The 21,752-nt window shown below is 52.6% G+C and overlaps 1 protein-coding gene across 2 annotated transcripts; it reads left to right on the top strand.

Moving 5' to 3' along the window:
* Positions 1-11,586: 11,586 nt before the first annotated feature.
* HCRTR1 (hypocretin receptor 1) lies at positions 11,587-21,310 on the top strand. 2 transcript variants are annotated; one of them, XM_070510479.1, is made up of 9 exons: positions 11,587-12,104; positions 13,024-13,077; positions 13,242-13,576; positions 13,773-13,951; positions 15,134-15,377; positions 15,813-15,928; positions 17,461-17,687; positions 18,705-18,826; positions 20,462-20,789. In XM_070510479.1, the coding sequence occupies exons 1-9, from the start codon at positions 11,728-11,730 to the stop codon at positions 20,650-20,652; spliced, it is 1,845 nt and encodes a 614-aa protein (XP_070366580.1). In that variant the 5' UTR covers positions 11,587-11,727; the 3' UTR covers positions 20,653-20,789. The 2 variants fall into 2 exon arrangements, with proteins under 2 accessions (XP_070366580.1, XP_044626169.2); XM_044770234.2 differs by having other exon boundaries at positions 11,884-12,104; positions 13,364-13,576; positions 20,462-21,310.
* The last annotated feature ends 442 nt before the right edge of the window (positions 21,311-21,752 follow it).

The raw sequence follows: 21,752 nt of genomic DNA, 5'->3' as shown, positions 1-21,752 counted from the left end.
ACGCAGTGCTGTAATGAACTTTCTTATATTTGTCAAGAGTTAGGATTTCTTTCCAGAAGTGAGTTGCTAGGTTAGAAGGTATGCACGTGCTGGACTTTACTAGATTTTGCAAATTGCTTTTCTAGGTGGTTATAATTTAAACTCTCTCTCACATTAACAAGAGTGCCCACTGTTCCACATATTTTGTTGTTAGTGCCGTCAAAATGATTCTGACTCATAGCGACCCTGTGTACAGCAGAGCGGAACCCTGCCTAGTCTTTTCACTCCATCCTCTCACCTGACGGCACTACTTCAGGCAATGCTCTGCTGCTCTTTACAGGGTTTTCATGGCCAATTTTTGCCGAAATGAGTGGCCTTCTTCCTCGTCTAAGTCTGGAAACTCTGCTGAAACCAGGTGGGTGACCCTGCTGATATTTGAAATACCAGTGGCATAGCTTTTAGCATCACAGCAACAGGGAGCCACCACAGTATGACAACCAACAGACGATGGTGTGGTTCCCTGACCGGAAACGAACCTGGGCTGTGGCCGTGAGAGTGCCGAATATTAACCGCTAGACCACCTCCACATATTCACCTCCACGATATAGTCAGATTGGAAATGTTGCCAATCATTGCATTATCAATTTGAGGTATAAAATTATATCTCGTTGTTTTAATTGGCATTCTAATAGTTACAAGTACAGTTAAACATCATTTCATACATATTTGTATGGTTTGCCTATTTATATCTTTTACTTGCTTTTCTGTTGGGTGTTTGTAATGTTTGTATTGATCTGCAGTTCTTATGTAGTCTGGATACCAATGCTTTGTCTGTTGTGTGCATTACATACATATATAATATATATATATGGGAGATATATCTATCTTCTCCCAGCCTTGTGGCTTGGCTTTTAGTTTTGTTTATCACATTTTTGCTATAGAATTCTTTGGAATTTTAATGTCGTCAAATCTGTCAGTAGCTTCTTAATTGTTTATGCTTCTTATAGCTAGTTTAAGAGATCTTTACATCATAATGTCTAGAAAAGTGTTACTTTTCATATTTAGTATCCTTATTTAGAATCCCCTGCACTGACTTTTGTGATCAGAGTGATATAGGGGGTGATTCTCTTATTTCCACATGGAAAACCAATTTTCCCACCACCACGTGTTGGAGGGAACTGATTTAAATGCCACCTGGGACAGATACTGAATTTTTAGTCTGCACAGCTCTGTCTCTGAGCTCTCAATCTGGCCCATTTATTAGCGTGTCCCTCTGCCAATTGTCCCTGTCTTCTATGTCTGGAGGGTCATCCGCCTCACTTGTTCATTTTCTTCAAAGTTGCCTTGGCTACTCTTGGCTATTTGTTCTTTCATATAACTTAAGGATAAGCTTGACATGTTTCCCAAAACACTAATTTAAAAAACCCCGCGTTTAACCCTTTCCTGAAATTGAAGTAAGTTTATAGATCGATTTGAGGAGAATTGACATCTTTACAATTAAGCCTTTCCTTCTACCAGCAAGTTACACCTCTCCATTTATCTGTGTCTCTTGAATGACCATCAGTCAAGTTTTTAAATTATCTCCATAAAAATTTCACATCTCTTAGATTTACTCCTAGGCACTGAATAGTTTTTTGTGTCTTTATAAAGAGTACCTTTAATAAATAGCATTTTCTGTTTGGTGCTGGTATTTAGAAATGAGATGGCTGAACTCTCAAGAATGTAAAGAGTCGGGGAGGGGCTGGCCCAGTAGCTGAGTGGTTAAGTTCATGCACTCCACTTTGGCAGCCCAGGGTTCACCAGTTTGGATCCTGGGCACGGACCTACACACTGCTCATCAAGCCATGCTGTGGCAGCATCCCACATTGAAGAACTAGAAAGACTTACAACCATAATATACAACTACGTACTGGGGCTTTGGGGAGAAAAAAAAAAAGAGTCTGGGAGTTTGCCGTACTCAGATTCTTAGCTATCACAGTGTCATGGATGCTGGCAGGAGACATGAGACTCCCAGGTCAGAGACAAAGGACTTTATTACACGCGGCTCAGCAAGCAGCGTGAGCTTCATGTTTGAGTCAGCAGTTCCACTTGTCCCCTAAGTCCCACAGGGATGCTGCACATGCAATGAATGAGCTTTGCATAATCACTGAGGAACCCTGAGCTTAGGGGGCCCAATGCCTGATCTTTGCTGCAGAGGGAGACATTATCTTCATTATACTGGACAGAAAGCAAATCTGCCTTCTGCTCTAGAGGGAGTCACTTTATATTCTGAAGATGCTTGACATACAAGCATCCTTTTAACAACTGCTCAAAAAATATATATATATGTACATATATATAGTCCAGAACGAAAGGGCAGTTAGTGCCTCTGTGTGCAAGGCATCCAGAAATGCAACAGATTCATGGAAAATTGTCTCTCAACATGACTCCTCTCAAGAGTTTTAATAGTTTGTCTGTAGAATCGCTTAGATTTTCCAGGTAAACAATCACATGACCTACAAATGTATACTGGCCGTTTTGTTTCTTCCTTTCCAATGCTTTATACCATTTACTTCTTTTTCGTTTTCTTATTACACAGGCTAGGAAATCCAGTACATCTTTGATTCGAAACAGGAATAGTGATCATCCTTTTTAGGTTTCTGACTTTAAATGGAATGCTTATAACTTTTTACTGTAAGTGGAATGTTTACTGTGAGCTTTAGAAAGATATCCTTTATCCTGTATCACATTAAGGAAGTTCCCTCCTATTCCTAGTTGGCCAAGAATTTTTATAAATTGTTTAACTTTATGGAATGCTTTTTCTCCATCTGTTTTATTCTGGGCTTTTAATCTGTTCATGTTGAGACTTAAAATGACAATTTTCTAATGTTGAAATACTCTTGCATCCCTGGAATAAATGCAACTTGGTCATTACGTGTTTTTAAAATACATTGTTGTATTCAGTTTGATGTAGTTTGATAATATTGTACATAGGGTACCTGCACCTATAGCCAAGTTAAGATTGATCTAAAATCTTCCTGTCTCCGACTGTCCTTGTCTAGTTTGGATACCAGCATTATGCCAGCTGCGTAAAATGCAATGGGTAGTTTTTCCTCTTTATTTTTTTGGAGCAATTTGCTCTAAGAGGTGGACTGTCTGCTCTCTGAATACGTACCTGAGCCCACACTTGACCATCATAGCCACATGCCGCCAACAGTGGACAGGAGGGGCAGGACTGAGACCATGAGCCCACGCCATGTGAAACGGGGTCAAACTGTCTACTTCCCCAGGCGGTGATGGCCGCGAGGACGGTCAGGTTAGAGGATCCCTGAGCTCTCCCCCTAAGCTGAGGCCTCCCACTTCACATCACCAATAACAAAAGTGACATTTTGTCTTCCACAATTACTCTTGCTTCATTTCCCAGCGTGTAGAATCGGGCCTGGGAGGGGAGGGACTATCTAAAGGAGACCCCCTTGGAGGCCCAACCTGGCAGGCACACACAGAAAGCTCAGGCAGTCGATTAGAGGGAAATCATTGCAGTAATTAATTAGAGAACTAGTCTCCAAAGTATGGTACAGGCACTCCTGCTGTCGATGATATTTAATGGTGGATGAATAAACTTGTTATTTTAATAGTTGTATGTCTATTTTAATATAGATTGGAAAATATAACTATACAATTACAAACAATAAGAGATGGAACTATCACGTCCAACTTGCAATTTTTCAAGTGTAGTGTTGGACCGGGATAGTCAATTTAGAGAAAAATAATACCATAAGTAAATATTAATACAGGTAGTAAGAAGACATGGCAAAAATTGAGACGATGGTATGAAAATAACCAAAGTTCGGAAAATATTCAAGAAAAGGCCTATTCAGTGAATAACTAGCCAGCATCAGCCAGTAGCTCCCCTTGCAAACACACCTACTGGGAAGACACAGGGAGGGGACAGATTTAAAAATGAGAGAGAACTACTTTCTACAGAGATTGAGTGATCTTTCTCAAAAGGACTAGAGTTCCTACTGGGGTGCTGGAGTCAAGAGTAAATCTCGGGGCTGGCCTGGTGGTGCAGTTGTTAAGTGCGCACATTCTGCTTCTCGGTGGCCCATGGTTCGCCGGTTCGGATCCTGGGTGCGGACATGGCACCACTTGGCAAAAGCCATGCTGTGGCAGGCGTCCCACAGATAAAGTAGAGGAACATGGGCGTGGATGTTAGCTCAGGGCCAGTCTTCCTCAGCAAAAAGAGGAGGATTGGCAGATGTAAGCTCAGGGCTAATCTGCCTCAAAAAAAAAAAAAGAGTAAATCTCTCCTTATCGTGGTCCAGGGTGGGAGTCTGAGTGTCTGCTTGTCTGTCTGCCTCCCTTCCACATGCCTGCTTCTTGATCTCCCCACCCAGTAAGTGTAAGGACAAATTAAAGACGTTTTCAGAGGCACAAAGATTCAGAAAGCTTTCTTTCCAGGCACCTCTTTTTAAAATGTTATATGAAGATATAGTCCAGCAAAACAGAGACAAAACCAAAGAAAGAAAGAGAGAGAACAGATTCACGAAACAGTGGCATTAACCCAGGAGCGCAATGAATAGAAATTCCAGAGGTCCATAAAGCCATCAGTCAGAATTAGAACAGGAAGTCAGAGGATTTGGAGAAGAACATTTTTAAGAAGAAAATGGGCTTCATTCAACAAATAATGTAATTAAGAAGCTGGAAGATTTTAATGACCTGATTAAAAAGGCATATGTTTCTTTTCTCGAAAAGAAACGAGAAAAGCAATTAGGAACTCCAGGAGAACAAAAAGTTGTATAAGAAAGTCATGGTCCAAGTATGAAGGGAATTAAAATATTCCATGACTGAGTGTCTGAGGGAGAGAAGGAAAATACATTTGGACTTGAAGCCTGCAGCCTTTCCCTTGAAGCAGCATTTAAACCACAAGATTATATAGTTCTTTCTTTACGGGTCACGGGATGCTGGTTATCTGCGCAGAGAATGATGTTTACACATCATAATATTAAAAAAATACTTTATTGATTTTCAATTTCTGAAATTTGCAGATAGACAACACACAAAACCAGAACCTTTGAATTATGGGTACAGAAGTAGACGTAAATGTAGTGGTCTAGGGGGAAGAGAGGAGGAGAGAGAGCGAGAGTGACAACAGATGTCTCCTCTTACGCAGCGGGGAACCAAGACGTGCCGCACAAAGTTAGCGGCACGAAAAAGAAGAGCTGGAAAATGCGTAGCTGACCAAACTCCGGCGGGGGGCTACCTTTGCTAAACTTCTCATCGTTCATAGTAGGCCATGTACCAGACGCTGCTAGCTCTTTAGTAACCACCTCCCCTTCTGCCTTACGTCATAGAACCCTTGGATTTCACTGAACACACGGCTACACACAGAAAAATTGTATCCCCTAGCTTCCCTTCCAGCTACCTGTGACCAGGTGCCCAAATTCAGGCCAGCTGGATGTAAATAGAAACAATGTGCCTCTCCATTAGCTGGAGTATGGATGAGATCGGCCATCTCTGACCCAGGCCAAGAGTTTTTGCCATAAATAATAATAGCTGCATTGATATATATGCTAACTATGCATCAGGCCCTTTTCTAAGTGCTTTGCGCATAATAACTCATTTGACCTAATGAGGATGTGTACGTATTAGTTTCCTGTTGCTGCTGTAACAAAATGCCATGAACTTAGTGGCTTGAAACAACACGAATCTATTCTCTCACGGTTCTGGAGGTCAGAAGTCTGAAATCAACATGTCAGCTGTGGCTGCTGCTTTCTGGAAACCAGGGAGAACCCACTTCCTTGCCTTTTCAGCTTCTAGCAGCCACCTGCCTCCTTGGGCTCATATTTCCATCCTCTTATCAGCATGATCTCTTGCCTCCACCACGACATCTCCTATTACTACTTTGCTTTCTTGTCTCCCTCCTAGAAGGTTGCTTGTGATTATATTGGGCCCACCTAGGCAATGCAGGATAATCTCTCCATCTCAAGATTCCTAATTTAATCACGTCTGCAAGTCCCTTTTGCCATATACGGTAACATTCACAGTTCCCAGGGTTTAGGATACAGACATCTTTGGGGGAACATTATTCTCCCTACCTTAGATTGGTACTATATGAAGATCATGGGAGCACCCTCAGGCCACACTAGTGTTACTGTGGCCCCAGAACAGACCTTCAGCCACGCCCGCCCCTCGCCTCTGCTCACGCTCTCCCCTCAGAATTCCACACCTAGAATCTCACCCCTTCTTCCTCTGCCACTCCTGCCCAGCATCTCACTCAAAGCCTGTCTGTGAACTCCTATTCATCCCTCAAAATCCAGCCCAAGTTACCTCTGGAACTTTTTTCTGCTTATCCTGGTCTTTCTCTGTCCTGTTAAAGATTTTCCTCAAATGTTTGGTGATCCAGGTCATAGTTAGAAATCCTCCAGTCTAGACACACACACACACACACACACACACACACACACCCCTCCAGGAAGATCAGGCCTCTCCTTCTTTTCTTTCCCCTTGCGTGTTCCTGTGTTGAAGTAACCACAGCAGCACACATTTACTACGATCATTGTTTGTTACTATCATTACTTATTATTTTAGGATTTAGATCTTTTTTTTTTTTTTTTTTAAAGCAGAATGATTTTTTTTTTAAAGATTTTATTTTTACCTTTTTCTCCCCAAAGCCCCCCGGTACATAGTTGTGTATTCTTCGTTGTGGGTTCTTCTAGTTGTGGCATGTGGGACGCTGCCTCAGCGTGGTCTGACGAGCAGTGCCACGTCCGCGCCCAGGATTCGAACCAACGAAACACTGGGCCGCCTGCAGCGGAGCGCGCGAACTTAACCACTCGGCCACGGGGCCAGCCCCTAGGATTTAGATCTTAATGGCCTCCAGCACCAATGTATGACTCAAAATAAAAACAATACAAATGACAAGCACAAGGAGTTCTGTCAAAGTCCTGGTTCTTGCCATGCTGACCATTCTGATTTTTTAAATATTAAATTATTTTTAATAATACATGTGTACGAATGAGGGAGTCTCCGTCTTGCTGGCGCTCAGCGCCTCCTGCTCTGTACACCTGCCTGTTCCCAGAGTCCTTACACAGCCCTCCACGGCAAAGGCTCCCGTTGGTCTCATTCTGTGCAACGAGGCACAGAGAGGTTGCACGCATTTCCTATGGCCGCTGTAAGAGATGACCACAGACTCAGTGGCTTAAAGCAACAGAAATTTTCTTCTCTTCCGCTTGCAGAGGTTTTGTTGTTAGTGCTGTCAAGTCGATTCTGATTGTTCGCCACACCGTGTACAGCAGAGCGGAACCCGCCCGGTCTTTTTGCGCTATCCTCTGACCTTCCGGCACTGTGTCAAACAACGCTCCACTGCTATTCCTAGGGTTTTCGTGGCCATTTTTTTCGGAAGTGGGTGGCCAGGTCCTTCTTCCTAGTCTCTCTGATCTGGAAGCTCCGTGGAACCCTGTCCACCATGGCTGACCCTGTTGGTGTTTGCATTATCAGTGGCATAACTTTCAGCATCACAGCAACACACAGCCACCACAGTAGGACAACTGACAGATGGGTGGTGTGGTTCCCTGATTGAGAAATAAACTGGGGCCACAGGGGTGCGAGGACCGAATTTTAACCACTAGACCACCAGGGCGGCTGGTGTCCAGAAGTCCGGAATAAGTCTCACGGGGCCGAAATCAAGGAATGGGCAGGGCTGCGTTCCTTCTGGAGGCTCCAGCGGAGAATCTGTTCCTCACCCATTCCAGCTTCTACTGGCTGCCATCATTCCTTGGCCTGTGGTCTCTCCCAGCATTGGCATCTCTTCAACCTCTGCTTTGCCATTACATCTTCTCTTTCTGACCCTCCTGCCTCCTTGTTAAAAGGACTCTTGTGATTACATGGGTCCGACCTGGATCATCCAGGATACTCTCTCCATCTCGAGACCCTTAACTTAGTCACATCTGCAAAGGCCCTTTTGCCAAGTAACATGTTCACTGGTTCTTGAGACTAGGACCTGGACGTCTTTGGGGGCCATTATTCAGCCTGTTACAGAAGTAAAGTGACTAGTCCAAGATCACACAGTAGCAAGCGCAGAGCCAGGAGGCTCACCTTGGCCCCAAAGCCTGTACTCCTAACCTCCTTTCAACACGAGACTGAACGGACTGAGGGGTTCGTTCTTTCTTTGGGTTCACATGTGCTACCACGGTTGGTCCCATCCCACACCCTGCCCTTATTCCACAGGCTCCCACCCTAATGTGCTTGATACCCATCCCCATCCATTTGTTTACATGGGGGTCTCCCCAGCCAAACCAGGAGGCCCCCATCTCCACAGTCTACCTGCCATCAGTGTTTGTTGAGTGAATACATGAATAAGTGAAGACAGAAGACTACTGTCTCCAGCTCCTCCCCTCTTGCTCCTGCCCCTGGCTTAAGATGCTCTGTAGCCTGTGAAGCCACCAAGGATGGCTGCCTGTGGGCCCTGGGCCCCCTGTTCTCCCAGTGGATATCAGTCCCCTTCCAGCCACCCAAATCCTGAAGGAGGGCTGGCCCTTCCCAAGGAGAAAAGGCAAAAACGCTGAGTGCCTGGCTTGGAGATGGAGGTCATGAGGTCCCGGGGTCCCTCCCATGGGCATGGCACTTTGTTAGGAGCTCCAGAGGTCAGTGCTGTTGGGCCCAAGGACCAAAACACTCCTGCTGCCTCAGTGTCCTGCCAAGACTCAGGCCTCAGAATCCCCCTTTCTGGGCCCATAGCTCAGCCACTGCTGGCCCTCCCCTCACCCCACCCTGCCCCTCTGCTTGTTTTCTGATCTCTGTTCTTCTAAGAAGCACCTCTGCACTGCCCACAGTGTTCCCATCCACGTCCCAGGCCTGTGGCAGCATTAGCAAGTTGAAAACCCAATTACATTTCAATTACTCTAGTCCTAGCCAGACAGAGGTTACTGTAAGTCACACTGGAATTGGGAGGGAGGGGCAGGTAGCAGCTGGGGCCAGTGCCCAGGCTGACACTTGAAGAGAGATGTGACAGGGACCTGTGGCTCGGAGGCTCAGGATTAGATCAACAAGCCTGGAGCTGGCTGGTTCCAGGAAAGAGGTCTTACGGCCACCAGTTGACTGACAGCTTGGGCAAGGCAAAGGCTTCAGGCTGGCTCTCCCTGGGCGCAGGAGGCACCAGGGTTGAATGCCCAGCCTGGAGATGGAGGACACGAGGTCCCTGGATCCCTCCCCTGGACGGGGGGCTTTGCTGGGAGCTCCCAGAGGCACTGCTGTTGGGCCAAGGAGCAAATGACCATAGTTCCTTTTGGGTCTTCCAGAGCACCCGTGGCCCCCAGGGACCCCGGGGTTTTCTCTGAGCATGCGCCCTGGGGTCTCTCCCTTGTGCTTACCCAGGCCAAGTAACCAGCCTCTCCCATTCTCAGGCCACCGCTGAGAGAGACCAGAGAGACCTGGGGCCCAGACCTCCTGCCTGCCCAGGGTCTGATAGGAGAGGAAGAAAGATTTGCTGCTTTGGGGTGGAAAGAATCACTCATAATCCCTGTCCTGGGGAGCAGCCATCTCTAGGGGACCAAAGGGGGAAGCGGTGGTGTGACAATTGGGAGAGAGGACAGGCTCCAAGAAATTGCATACTGTGGATGTGGGTATGGATTCTCAGCTACAACTCCTTCCCCACAGACACATTCACCCCTATGCATAAGATTTGGGGGGACCTGGGGAGCCCCTTGCTCCCTCCAGCCCAGAGTGTCTGGGGGGCCCTCAATGACACCATGCTGAGCTCGGGACTGGGTTCTAAGTCTGGGCTGTGCTGGGCTCAGCTGCTGCCCACCGCCCACGCAGACACATGGCTCTGTACCTTTCGAATCACCGCCTGCACCTTGCGTGCTGCAGCTGTCATCTCAGCATCCTCGCATGCTCTGCTTCCCATCCCCCACGTGCTGCAGCCCCCTCCCCAGCCCCAACATTGCAAACCGTCACAGCTCTAGATGGGGGGGTTAATGTGGAGGGATTAGATGAGTCATCGCTGTGGGGGCAGATGCTCCAAGTCCCACACATACACACTCACAGAGCCAGGGACACAAAGGCAGGCCCACACTCCCATTCTCACACTCACAGGGGAACACACTAGCCAATGCTACTCAGAGTCACAATTGCACATTCAGACACAGACACAGATCCTACACACACACACACACACACACACACACACATGCATTCCTCATAGACACAAACACCAACACACAGAGACAAATCAAGACCCATACAGACACATCCTACCCAGGGTGACCACCTGTCACCAACCCAGAGCCTGTCCCCTACTGATATGCACACTCAGAGACACAAACACACACACAGCCAAATGTTGTATTCCCCAGACACACACTCAGAGCCCTTACTTGAATACAGACACACACACACTAACCAGCCTCTCCTCTCTTGAGTCCCCTCATCCCCCCTCCCTCTGCCAGCTCTCCGGCAGGCAGCACAGAGCTTTGGACCCCCAGGGATGCTATGATCCATCGTCCGCTGTGCAGATGCTGTACCTGCCCAGGGACAGCTCTGCCTTAGGGCCAGCTTCTGTCCTCCCTCCCATTCCGAAGAGGTGAAGGAGTCGCTGACCGGTCCCCTGTGCTGCCCCAGCTCCCCTCCCACACACTGTAGGCCTAACAGCGCATCTCCAGCTCCTTTGAAGAAGGGCTTTGATTTCAACAGTGAAGACAGACGTCTCAGGAATCACCTCCCAGGAGGGAGGGAGTCTCCGAGGTAAGAGAGGAGGGTGGGTCTGATGTGTTAGAAAGACCCTGTCCTGAGGCAAGGGACAGCTAAGGCCACTGCCTGATGCCCAGGAGGTCACCCTTCCCTACCTGTGCTTCCTGAGGGGCCCAACCTTTTCACCTGTGCACCTGCTGCTTCCTCTCCCTTGCATCCTACCCCACATTCTTCAGGTCTCCAGGTTCCTGCTCTGGGAAGCCTGTCCTGATGCCCTGGCTGAACTGATCTGTCCTTCTGGGCCCCAAAGCTCCCTGGGCCCCCTCACGGCTCTCCTCACACCACAGAGGATTTGCCTGGCTGTTAGCCCACCTGCCTCCAGCCAGCCTGCTCCCATCTGGAGGGCAAGGCCCCTCTGTCTGACAAGGGAGGCAGGTCGACCTGGACAGGAGCACAGGCTTCACTCCCAGCTCTGCCTTTGCTGTGTGACCTTGGGCAAGTCACTGAACCACGCGAGCTGAGTATGCTTATCTGTAAAATGGAAATGGTAACAACCACCTCACGGAGTTAATGTGAAGATTAAATGAGATCATGCGTGGCGGGGACTATACAAGTGGCAGCTATATTATTATAGCTCACTGTCTGGCACACAGCTTAGCAAATGTTTGTTGAATTAATCAGGCCCTCTGGCTCCCTCCTTGCCTTCACCTATCGTCCCTGTCTTGGGAGAGAGAAAGTAGGTATGACCAAAAAGGATTTGGGAGCAGATAGACTTGCCGGCTGGGAGATGGGCCAGCAGGGCCTTGTGGCATTGCTGGGCACTAGCTGCTCCAGCAGCAGCTGGCGCTTGGCTGGAGGCGGCGCGGGCATCTCTCACCCCTATGACCCACCTGTGCCATCATCCTCATCAGCTAGCGAGGCAGCGAGGAGAGGTGGAGCTGGGATCCACCTCTGCACTGAGGCTCTCCGAAGCTGCCCAGGGCCCACCGGCACACAGTAGGTGCGCTCTGAATGCGGAGCGGCCAGAGGCATAAATGTTGAATGAAGGCGAACGATGTGAATGAACGGATGGACGCATGAATGGAGGTGGGATGGAAGCGTGAAGCTGGGGGCCGGGAGGAACGATCCTCTCCCTCCGCCCTCCTGGTCTCGGGGCTGGGAGACATGAAGCCGAGACCGGCTGGGGGCTCCCCTCCCCGCCCGGCCCCTCCCGCTCCGGCCCCCCCTCCCCACGGCGCGCAGCCCGGCGGAGCCCGCGCCGAGCCACAGCCCGCGGTGGAGCCGGGGCTCGCGCCCAGCCGAACGCGCCGAGGCAGCGCAGCCTTGGGAGGGGGCTGCCCCGGCCCCCTCCCCGAGCCCCAGAGCCCAGGAGCCCGGCCTTCGGGGCAGGGGGAGAAGTCCCCGGCGCCAGGTCCGGGTACCAGCAGCCGAGGACGCCGGGGTCCCGGAGCCAACAGGTGCGGGGAGTGGGGGACCCCCAGGCCTGGGCGGGGGTTCCAAAGGACCCACAGCGGGAGACAAGAGTCTCGGGGGATAATCTGGGTGCTGGGAGGCTGGGTCCCCAGCAGGCTCTGCCCTCCTCCCTACAGAACCCCTAGCGCCCTCACTCCCCCAAGCCCCTGCAGTCCCCCGCAGCCCCCGAGGTGCAGGGGGGTCCTGCTTAGGGAGTGGGTCCGCCGGCGCTCGGTGGGGATATGGAGTCCCCTCCCCCTCCCCCAGGGCACCGGCAACCCGCCTACACACGTCCCGGGTCGCCCCTGCCCAGCTGGGGGCGGGAGGGTCGGAGCTAGCGAGGAGGGGCGGGGAGTGAGGCCGGATTTATGAATGGAGAGAGAGGCCTGCGCGCCGGCCCAGCGACCCCTGGCGGCCGCCGGGGCGCACCGCGGCCCCGGGGACTCACGGGGTGACCAGCCTGGCCTGAGGGGCCTGGCTGCTGGGCCTGGGGCTCTCGCCTGGCTCCCAGGGAGGTCTTCAGTTCCTCCCTGCACCCATCTCCTCACCGCGCACGTGTGTGTGTGTCTCACCGGCGAGGGTCTGGCCGACCTGGTGGGCGGGGTCTGGGTCTCCAACACGGCCTTCGACCATTTTTTCAATCAAAACTTCAGGCCTGTGAACTGACTCGGGAGAGAACATATGCAATCGGGATGGCTTCCCCTCCCAATCTGTGGTGTTCGGTGGATTCAGACAGACCTGGTATGGCAGCTTTGTGGCCTTGAGGAAGGGGCTCAACCTCTCTGAGCTACCATCTCCCCGTCGGAAGGCAGAGTTCCCTGATAAGGGTAACGGGCAACGGCCAGGAAGCCGGTGTCCCGCGCTAGTTTCTGGGCAAAGCACTTGGTGTGCTTTAGAGCTCATTATTCCTCACCGCGGCCCTAGGTACAGTTCTGACTCCATTGGACAGATGAGGAAACCGAGGCTGAAAGGGGCGCGGTAAGTTACCCAGGAGTAGCTTGTGTGGACTTGGGATGCAAGCCAGGTCTGTCTTTGTCCACTGATAACCCACACCACTGTGAGAATTAAGAGGGAGCTTATATGCAAATACCTGGTGCACTCCCTGATGTTACCTGTCTTCCTTCCTCCCTCCCTTGCTTCAGGAGGTTTGGGGCTGGGACCCCAAAGACCTGGGTGCAAGACTCTGGGTCCCCTGAGGGAAGCGGGCTGAGGCCGGTCCGGGCTCCCCTCTCTCCGCGGAGCCCAGGATGCCCCTCGTCCGCAGACTCTCCTGAGCTCATGGAGCCCTCAGCCACCCCAGGGGCCCAGACGGGGGTCCCCAGTGGTAGCGCGGAACCGTCCCCACTCCCTCCCGACTACGAAGACGAGTTTCTCCGCTACCTGTGGCGCGATTATCTGTACCCGAAGCAGTACGAGTGGGTCCTCATTGCAGCCTATGTGGCGGTGTTCCTCGTGGCCCTGGTGGGCAACACGCTGGGTAGGTGTCTGGGTCCCGGTGGTGCGGGGGGGGGGGGGGGGGGCTTCCCCTGGGGACTGGCAGAGGTCCCGGGCGTCACCTCTCTCCCCCTCCCCCCAGCCCCTACCTCAGGCCTGCGCTGGCGGTGTGGGGGAGGGGGCTCGCCGGTGGGCGTGGCTCTGCCCTGGCTTCTCCTCATCGTCGCCCCTCCCCGCAGTCTGCCTGGCAGTGTGGCGGAACCACCACATGAGGACGGTCACCAACTACTTCATCGTTAACCTGTCCCTGGCCGACGTGCTGGTGACGGCCATCTGCCTGCCAGCCAGCCTGCTGGTGGACATCACTGAGTCCTGGCTCTTTGGCCATGCCCTCTGCAAGGTCATCCCCTACCTACAGGTGAGCTCTGCCCAGGCGGCCCTCGTCATCCCGCTGGCACATCAAGTGTAAAAACCATGGCCTTGCATAGGTCTCAGTGACCCTCAGACTTGCCTTTCAGACAGGACCTGGTGGCTCAGTACCTCTGCAGTGTCATCCTTTACTGTCGGCAAGGGCAGGCCACTAGGCCTGACACTCGAGGACACAGACACAGCCCAACATACTCACACAGAGATCCCCTCCTGGACCACAGACATGCACACAGACACGTGTAGGCACGTGCACAGTCACCTCCAGGTGCATGTACACACAGCGGAGTGGAGAGGCACAAGCTTGCAGTGACAAACACAATACACACTGGGCCTGCTTCCTGACCCCAGGGGGGCCGGATTTGAGGGGTCCTGCTGCAGAGTCTCCTCCCCGCCCCTTCCACCCCTGGCCGGGGCCGTCCCTCCCCCCCGCCACTCCCCGTGGTGGAATCAGGATGTGCAGACAGGTTAGCAGGGTGGCAGGAGAGCTGGCGAAGGGACCCTCACTTGCATCCCTCGACCCTTTCCCTGTACCCCAGAGGGCAGGGGGGCACTCCTGGAGGCAATGCCCACCTATGCCTCTGGCCTACACTCCTCTCTGCCTCCCAGAATGAGGACTCTTTTTGCTAACAGTCTGGGGAAGGGCTGGCACCCAGGGCAGAGAGAAATGCCTCTTGGATCTCTCAGTTTTGAGGATTTCCACTCAACTGATTAACTCTGGCCCCTCAGAATAAAGACAGGCAGGTGAGGAAATTCACCTTAGGCAAGTTATTTAACCTTTCTGTGCCTCAGTTTCCTCGTCTGTAACATGAAGGTAAGAGTACCCACTTCATGGGGTCATTGTGAGGATAATGAGAACAGTGTCTGGCACATAGTAGGTTCCATAAATGTAAGTTAGTATTCATAGATGTGCCAGGTCTCGAGCTGGACCTTTGCCATCGGTGATTTCACTTCTTCTCACAAGCATCCTGTCAGGTGGATGGTATATTCCCATTCTGCAGATGAGGCTCAGAGAGGGGGTGTGATTTGCCCAAATCTACACAGCCAGTAGCCGGTGGAGTCAGGATTTGCACTGCACCTGGCTCCCTGCTGTTTCTGGGCTGTGAGCCTCATCACTCATCCCACATCTCTGGGTGGCCCCCAAGAGGACTGACCTTATGTCCCTGTGGGGCAGGCCGTGTCTGTGTCAGTGGCAGTGCTGACTCTCAGCTTCATCGCCCTGGACCGCTGGTATGCCATCTGTCACCCGCTGTTGTTCAAGAGCACCGCCCGGCGCGCCCGTGGCTCCATCCTGGGCATCTGGGCTGTGTCACTGGCTGTCATGGTGCCCCAGGCTGCTGTCATGGAATATAGCAGTGTGCTGCCCGAGCTAGCCAACCGTACCCGCCTCTTCTCTGTCTGTGATGAACACTGGGCAGGTAACGGCGGGAGGCTTGGGCTGGCATCGCTGAAGGGGCCCCTCTGGGGCACAGACCCCAGGGCAGGCATCTGTCAGGGTACTTCTGGGGTGGGCACCCCCAGGGTGGGTATCTCCCAAAAGAACACCCTAGAGTGGGCATCTACCAGGTGCACCTCCAGGGTAAGTAACCCCTTGATGGACACCATAGAGCAGGTGTCTTCTGGGGAAACCTCTGGGTGGGCACCTCCTCTAGTGTAGACATCTGCTGGAGTCCCCCCAGGATGGACACCCCCAAGTTGGGCAACTCCCGGGTCTCTAGGCCATGGGGCCTGTACAGGCCCAACTGCCCCTAGGCCTTGCTTTGGCCCTAGTTGGGGCAGGGTGGCATTGTTAAGCAGAGCAGGCTGCAGGCTCCCAGATTGGGCCCAACCCTTTCATCTCTTGGCCCCTGCAGACGACCTCTATCCCAAGATCTACCACAGTTGCTTCTTCATTGTCACCTACCTGGCCCCGCTGGGCCTCATGGCCATGGCCTATTTCCAGATCTTCCGCAAGCTCTGGGGCCGCCAGGTGAGGCCCACTCTGGTGTCACTGTCTGGGCTGGGAGGGGATAGGGGTCGAAGGGAGTAGACAGTCTTCTGCCTTCAGAACATGCCATCCTGGCTGCAACCAGAGAGAGGCAAGGCTCAGGGACACGTCAGACCTGAGGCAGAAAGTGCTAGCACCGAGCCTGGAACCTAATGGTGCTTGAGGCCATTCTGATATGGGTCACTGCTGTTTCGGGTACCATGCACTCCCAGCTAGTCTGGCATCCTCTTAACTACCATAAATTACCCCCAACTTAGTATATGAGAAAACTGAGACCCAGAGAGGCAAAGCAACTTCCCCTGAAGCCCTCAGCCAGCGAGTGGAAGATCGGGGACTGAAACCCAGCTGTGGGGGATTCCGCTGCTCAGTTCAGTGCCACAGCAATAATAGAAATAGCAGCTCCATGTGCTTGCCAAATTAGGCACTTTGCACGCAACGTCTTCACAGCTGTCTAACCAAAGAAGCAAGACTACTCACTTTACAAATGCTGAGTAAGGACAGCCAACTTGCCAAAGCTGACGACTGGCAGAGCCTTTTGGGTTCCAGGGTCTGCCTTCTTTCCTCCATTACGCACTGACCCACAGCAGGTTTTGTGGGTTTTGGTGTTGTTTTTATTTGCAGGGGGAGAGGGGTTTAGGGGCCCTTGGCACTAGCGGGAGTGAGTCCTGGGTCAGTGCCCGGGCAGCGAGAGGATGCAGGCCAGAACATGACCAGCCTTGTAGTCCACTAACACTTGCCATCTGCTCCTCATAGACCCCCAGTCAAGATGGCAGGAGTCGCTATCCTCATCTGACAGACAGGAAACTAAGTCTCAGAAAAGGAAAGTGAGTTGACCAAAGTCACATAGTTCATGAATGGCTGAGCTGGCCCTAGACCCCATCTCCTGAATTCTAGCCCCGTGCCCCTCTGCTGTGGGGTGATTCAGGTGTCCAGTGCTGGGAGGGGCTTCCAGGCTATCTGTGGCTGTTCCAGGAGCCTGGAACCATTGTAGGCTTATGGGCACCAATCTGGGCTGTGCCCTGTGCTCTGAGGTCCAAGCCATTCTGCTGCCCACCTGCTCACCCCTTGCTGAGGCCTCCCCACAGACAGCCACGGGCCAGGGTGTGACAGAACTGGCCCCCTGCCCCACCCCCAAGCATGGAGGTGGTGATTAAAGGAGGATGGACGGAGAGCAGGAAGGATGCTCAGGGCCCCCTGTGGCCTGGGGCCTTGTCAAGGGTCCCCTGCCTCTCTCTGTTGCAGGTGCCTCCTCTATAACTAAGGGCCAATAACAGCTTCCCAGAAGGCCCACTGGAGGTGGTCTGAGAGTGAGCTAAGGGAAAGTAAAAGAACATTGTTCAGTCTCAGTCCAGAGTCTTGGTCTTTATCGTGAATACTAGGTTCCTTCCTACTGCAAGGGTTTGTTCCCTTCACCTACCTTCTGCCCCAGGGTCCAGCCCAGAGCAGGGCCCAGCAAAGAACCATCCCCCCAGGAAACTCCACCCACCGCTGCTGTCTCTGTGTGTGCTGGACAGATCCCCGGCACCACCTCGGCCCTCGTGAGGAAGTGGAAGCAGCCCTCAGACCAGTCGGAGGACCAGGGGCAGGGCCTGAGTGCGAAGCCCCAGCCTCGGGCCCGCGCCTTCCTGGCCGAGGTGAAGCAGATGCAAGCTCGGAGGAAGACGGCCAAGATGCTGATGGTGGTGCTGCTGGTCTTCGCCCTCTGCTACCTGCCCATCAGTGTCCTCAATGTCCTCAAGAGGTGAGGGCATGCAGAGAGCTCGCGGGTGGGGTCAGAAGGAGGAGGTCTCTCTGCTTTGGAAAAAGACCAGGCTCTATCGCTCATCCACTGTGTAACCTTGGGACAGGTCCTTTCTCTTCTCTGAGCCTCAATCTCCTCATGTGTAAAATGTAAATAATGACAGTCCTGGCCTCCTTGGGCTGTTGTGAAAATGCATTCACTCAATCATCAGATGGCAGGGGCTGGGGACACAGTGCACAGGAGCACAAGTCAAGTCCCTGCCTTCATGCAGCTTACACCTAGCAGGAGAGAGAAATAAATACACGTATCGTGATGTCAGGCAGTGATAATTGCTCTGAAGAAAAATAAAATGGGGAAAGAGGTTAGAAAGTGACAGTGACAGAGATTGGATTGTTTTTTACAAATCTTTTTTTCAATATAATGTTTTTTTTAAAAAAGGCCTCTCTGAGGAAGTGACATTTAAGACGTGAAGGAAGGGAGGGACCAAGCCCTGCAAGTGTCTGGAGGAACAGCCCTCTAAGCAGAGGGAACACAGGGCCTAGCAAGTGAGAGGCTACCAGGTGCCAGGAAAGAACGTGGGCTAGTTGACATGAGACGATGTCAGTGTGAGTTTGTGCTTGGCTACTTTCTGGCTGTGTGATCTTGGGCATGTCACTTTACTTCTCTGAGCCTCTGTTTCCCTATTTGAAAAATGGATGATGTCTGTGACTCATCATGTTGCTATGAGGATGGATGAGAAAGTGGATGGGGAGCCCCAGGGGATCCGACAGCAGTGACTAGCAGATGTACTTGCTGCTAGATACCCCTGGGCCCACTGAGTCATACTGTCTGTGCTCAAGAACCCAACTGTGGTCAAGACCCCAGACCCAGAGGCCTAGGAAAGGGCCTCCTGGTGGACGGAAGTGGGCGGTAGGAACTCTTGTACTTTGTAGCCCTGCAGCTTGAGTTCTATGAGCAACACCACAGAAACACACACACATGGACAGCACTTCTCACTGTCCTGCCTCCTCGTCCTAGGGTCTTTGGGATGTTCCGCCAAGCCAGCGACCGAGAAGCCGTCTACGCTTGCTTTACCTTCTCCCACTGGCTGGTGTATGCCAACAGCGCCGCCAACCCCATCATCTACAACTTCCTCAGTGGTGAGTGGGCTGGGCAGGCAGAGTGACGGAGGGTGGCCACAGTCCCTGGGATAGTGGTCTTCCCATCCGCAAACCAGGCTAAATAAAGGATGGGGGGAAGGATATACCTGCTCCCCCATGGGGAATCATGACCTTCCTCTGGGAACTCCCACTCAGGCAGAAGACTCGGCCCCACCCAAGAGGTCTGGTCTGAGTGGGAGACAGGCCACATTCCCAACAGTGGCCAAAGAAAGCGGACCGGCACCTAGGAGCTAGTGTTGCAGATTATGCAGACCAGTAAGCGGGTAGGAAGGGCAGGGAGTCGGCCAGCTCATCCCCACCCCTGCCTGGTGCATGCACAGCAGGACCTCCAATCAGCCCGTCTGGTCAACACAGGCTTCAGAGGGTGCCAGGGCCAGGAGCCCCTGCCTGAGGGGATGACTGCATAATTGAGGCATCAGGGGTAAGGGAGGTCACCAGCTCAGGCAGCCAGGACCAGGAAGGGGTGCATGGTGCATGCCCAGCTAGACATGCACTGGCAGACTGGCCAGAATTTTGGGGGCTATCCCTGACTCCACCTGCCTCCAGCAGCAGCCCTGACACTCTCTCCTCTGGAAGTCCAGGCATCCCCGGTCCCCCACCCCACCACAGGCCTCCTCTCCCGGCTGTGCCACGGCTCCCATCCCCTCCCTCCACCTCCCAGCCTCAGGGTGGTAATGCCCACCCTCCGCTCGGCTCAGCAGAAGTGTGACTCACCAGACCTCTGACTTTAGGACTAGGCCTAAAGAGCTGGTCCAGAGGACTGTTCAAGCCTGGACACAATCTTTGAGCAAAGGTTGAAAGGTTAAAGAAGGGGCCAGGGGTCAATACTATAACCCTCACTGAGACTAGAAATTACTCAACAAAGGCTAGCCAGATGGTTTCCAGCTCAGAGGAGAGGACAGAAGAGATGAGCGCTTTGGGGGAGGAAACGTCAGACAGACTTCCTGATGTGCGCTCCTCTGTTGGGTCTACATTTACTGAGCACCTACTGTATGCTTGGCTCTCCAGAGAGGCTGGCGGGATGATGAAACATGGAGGAGGTTTCAGTTCCAGACAAAATCTCTGTCTCCCTGGTGTCCCTCGGCTGAACCAGGCAGCTGTGGTCATCTCTCCTTCCCCACTGTCCTCCCCTTTAAGCAAAGGGCTTTGGAATTAGAACCGGGTCCAACTTCTGGCCTGGGCAAGCCACTGCACCTCTGTGTGTCTCATCTGTGAAGTGAGGATGAAGGACTCCAGCCACTCAAGGGGTGGGGATGAGCTGGGAGACAAGCTCAGGCACCTGGCATAGTGCCTTATGCGAAGGCTGCTGCTGCTGTCATTTTCATCACCCTGGGGCAGAGACGGGGAAAGCCTAGCCACAGATGGTGAGCCCTGGGCCCCTCCAAGTACACGGCAAGGAGGGCAGAGGCAACCTGAGGCCCTAGAGCCAGACACCACGTTTTGAGGCAAAGAATCAGATGAAAATTGAGTTTCTCCTTGGGAGCCTTCTCTGGGGCCTCTATCCTCGTTCTCCCGGGCAGCTTGGGTGGAGCTGCGTGGGTGTCCCTGGGCCCAAGGGACAGCCCTCCGTGCTGCATCCAGCTCCTTATGGCTGTCTTCTGTCTCCCAACCAAGGCAAATTCCGGGAGCAGTTTAAGGCCGCCTTCTCCTGCTGCCTGCCTGGCCTGGGTCCCTGCAGCTCTCTGAAGGCCCCCAGCCCCCGCTCCTCTGCTAGCCACAAGTCCCTGTCCTTGCAGAGCCAATGTTCCGTCTCCAAGGTCTCGGAGCATGTGGTGCTCACCAGCGTCACCACAGTGCTGCCCTAAGTGAGGACTGCCCTGGTGGCTCCAGGCAGTACAAACTGTTCCCAGCTGGGCTGTTCCTCTGGCTCCTGGGGGACCCATCTCTACTCCTGTGGAAAGACTGCTGGATGTAGTCGAGGCTGGGGCTCCAGTCCTGGTTTACTGCCTGTTTGACTCTGGGCAAGTCACTTCCCTTCTCCGAGCTGTGTCCCCTAAGCAGGAGTGATGTGAGGATTAAGTGTGCTCAAGAAAATGGAAAGCTCTTTGTAAACCGTAGAGTATTGTGGACAAGATTATCACTGTAGTCGTCTTACTTGGCCATACCTCACAGTACTATCCATCCCCATCATCCTTCCAGAGCTTGGCCTTCCTCCCAAAGACCCTCTCCTACCCAATTACAGGCCTTCCCCTGAGTCTGCTGTAAGGGTCCCAGCAGGCATTTCCATCTGGCCCAGTGGCTCCTTAAAGCTCGGGCTGCACTTGCCAGCCACTCTGAGGTCTGTGTGAGCTAATCTAGGCTCGGCCCATCCCCAGGGGGAACACAGCCCCACCCTCACCAGGTGCCAAGTGCACGCACCATAGACTGAACCCTGTTGGCTTTGTGGTGTGATAAAACTCTCCATGTGGCCATTTGGCATGGAGGCCAGCAGCCTGACGCAACTGTAATTAAAAGCCTGGCACCGAACGTTCCCTTTCCTTGTCATTGCACAAAATCTGTGCTGCTTAGGTTAGGAGTGAGAAGGTAGGGATGCTGGGGAGGGGAGAAGACATGGCAGCACTGGGATGCTGTTCTCTGCTGACCACTCCCGCCTCCCATCCCCAACACTCCAGGCCGATGGGCTGCTAGCCAGGCCTCAGAGTGTACGTGGGGCTCCCTCCTCAGGCAGTGCCCAACCTCTGATCCCAGGCCCTGGACCTTGACACATCTGTCTGCTCAACGGCCCAGCAGCCTATGGAAGGTAAGGGGGTAGGGTGGGCACACAGTGGGATTAGAAGACTGATTATCACCTTCACCTTCTTGGAAATCAGGGCTTGCATTTATTTTCTACGAACTCACAATATAAAGACAAAGCCAGAGACTTGGCTAGACATGCTCCGCCTGCCACCAAGAGGATTAGGGACTG

Source organism: Equus asinus, chromosome 5 (genome assembly GCF_041296235.1).
Source record: "Equus asinus isolate D_3611 breed Donkey chromosome 5, EquAss-T2T_v2, whole genome shotgun sequence".
Lineage (NCBI taxonomy): Eukaryota > Metazoa > Chordata > Mammalia > Perissodactyla > Equidae > Equus > Equus asinus.
This window is presented reverse-complemented; position numbering and strand designations above follow the sequence as displayed.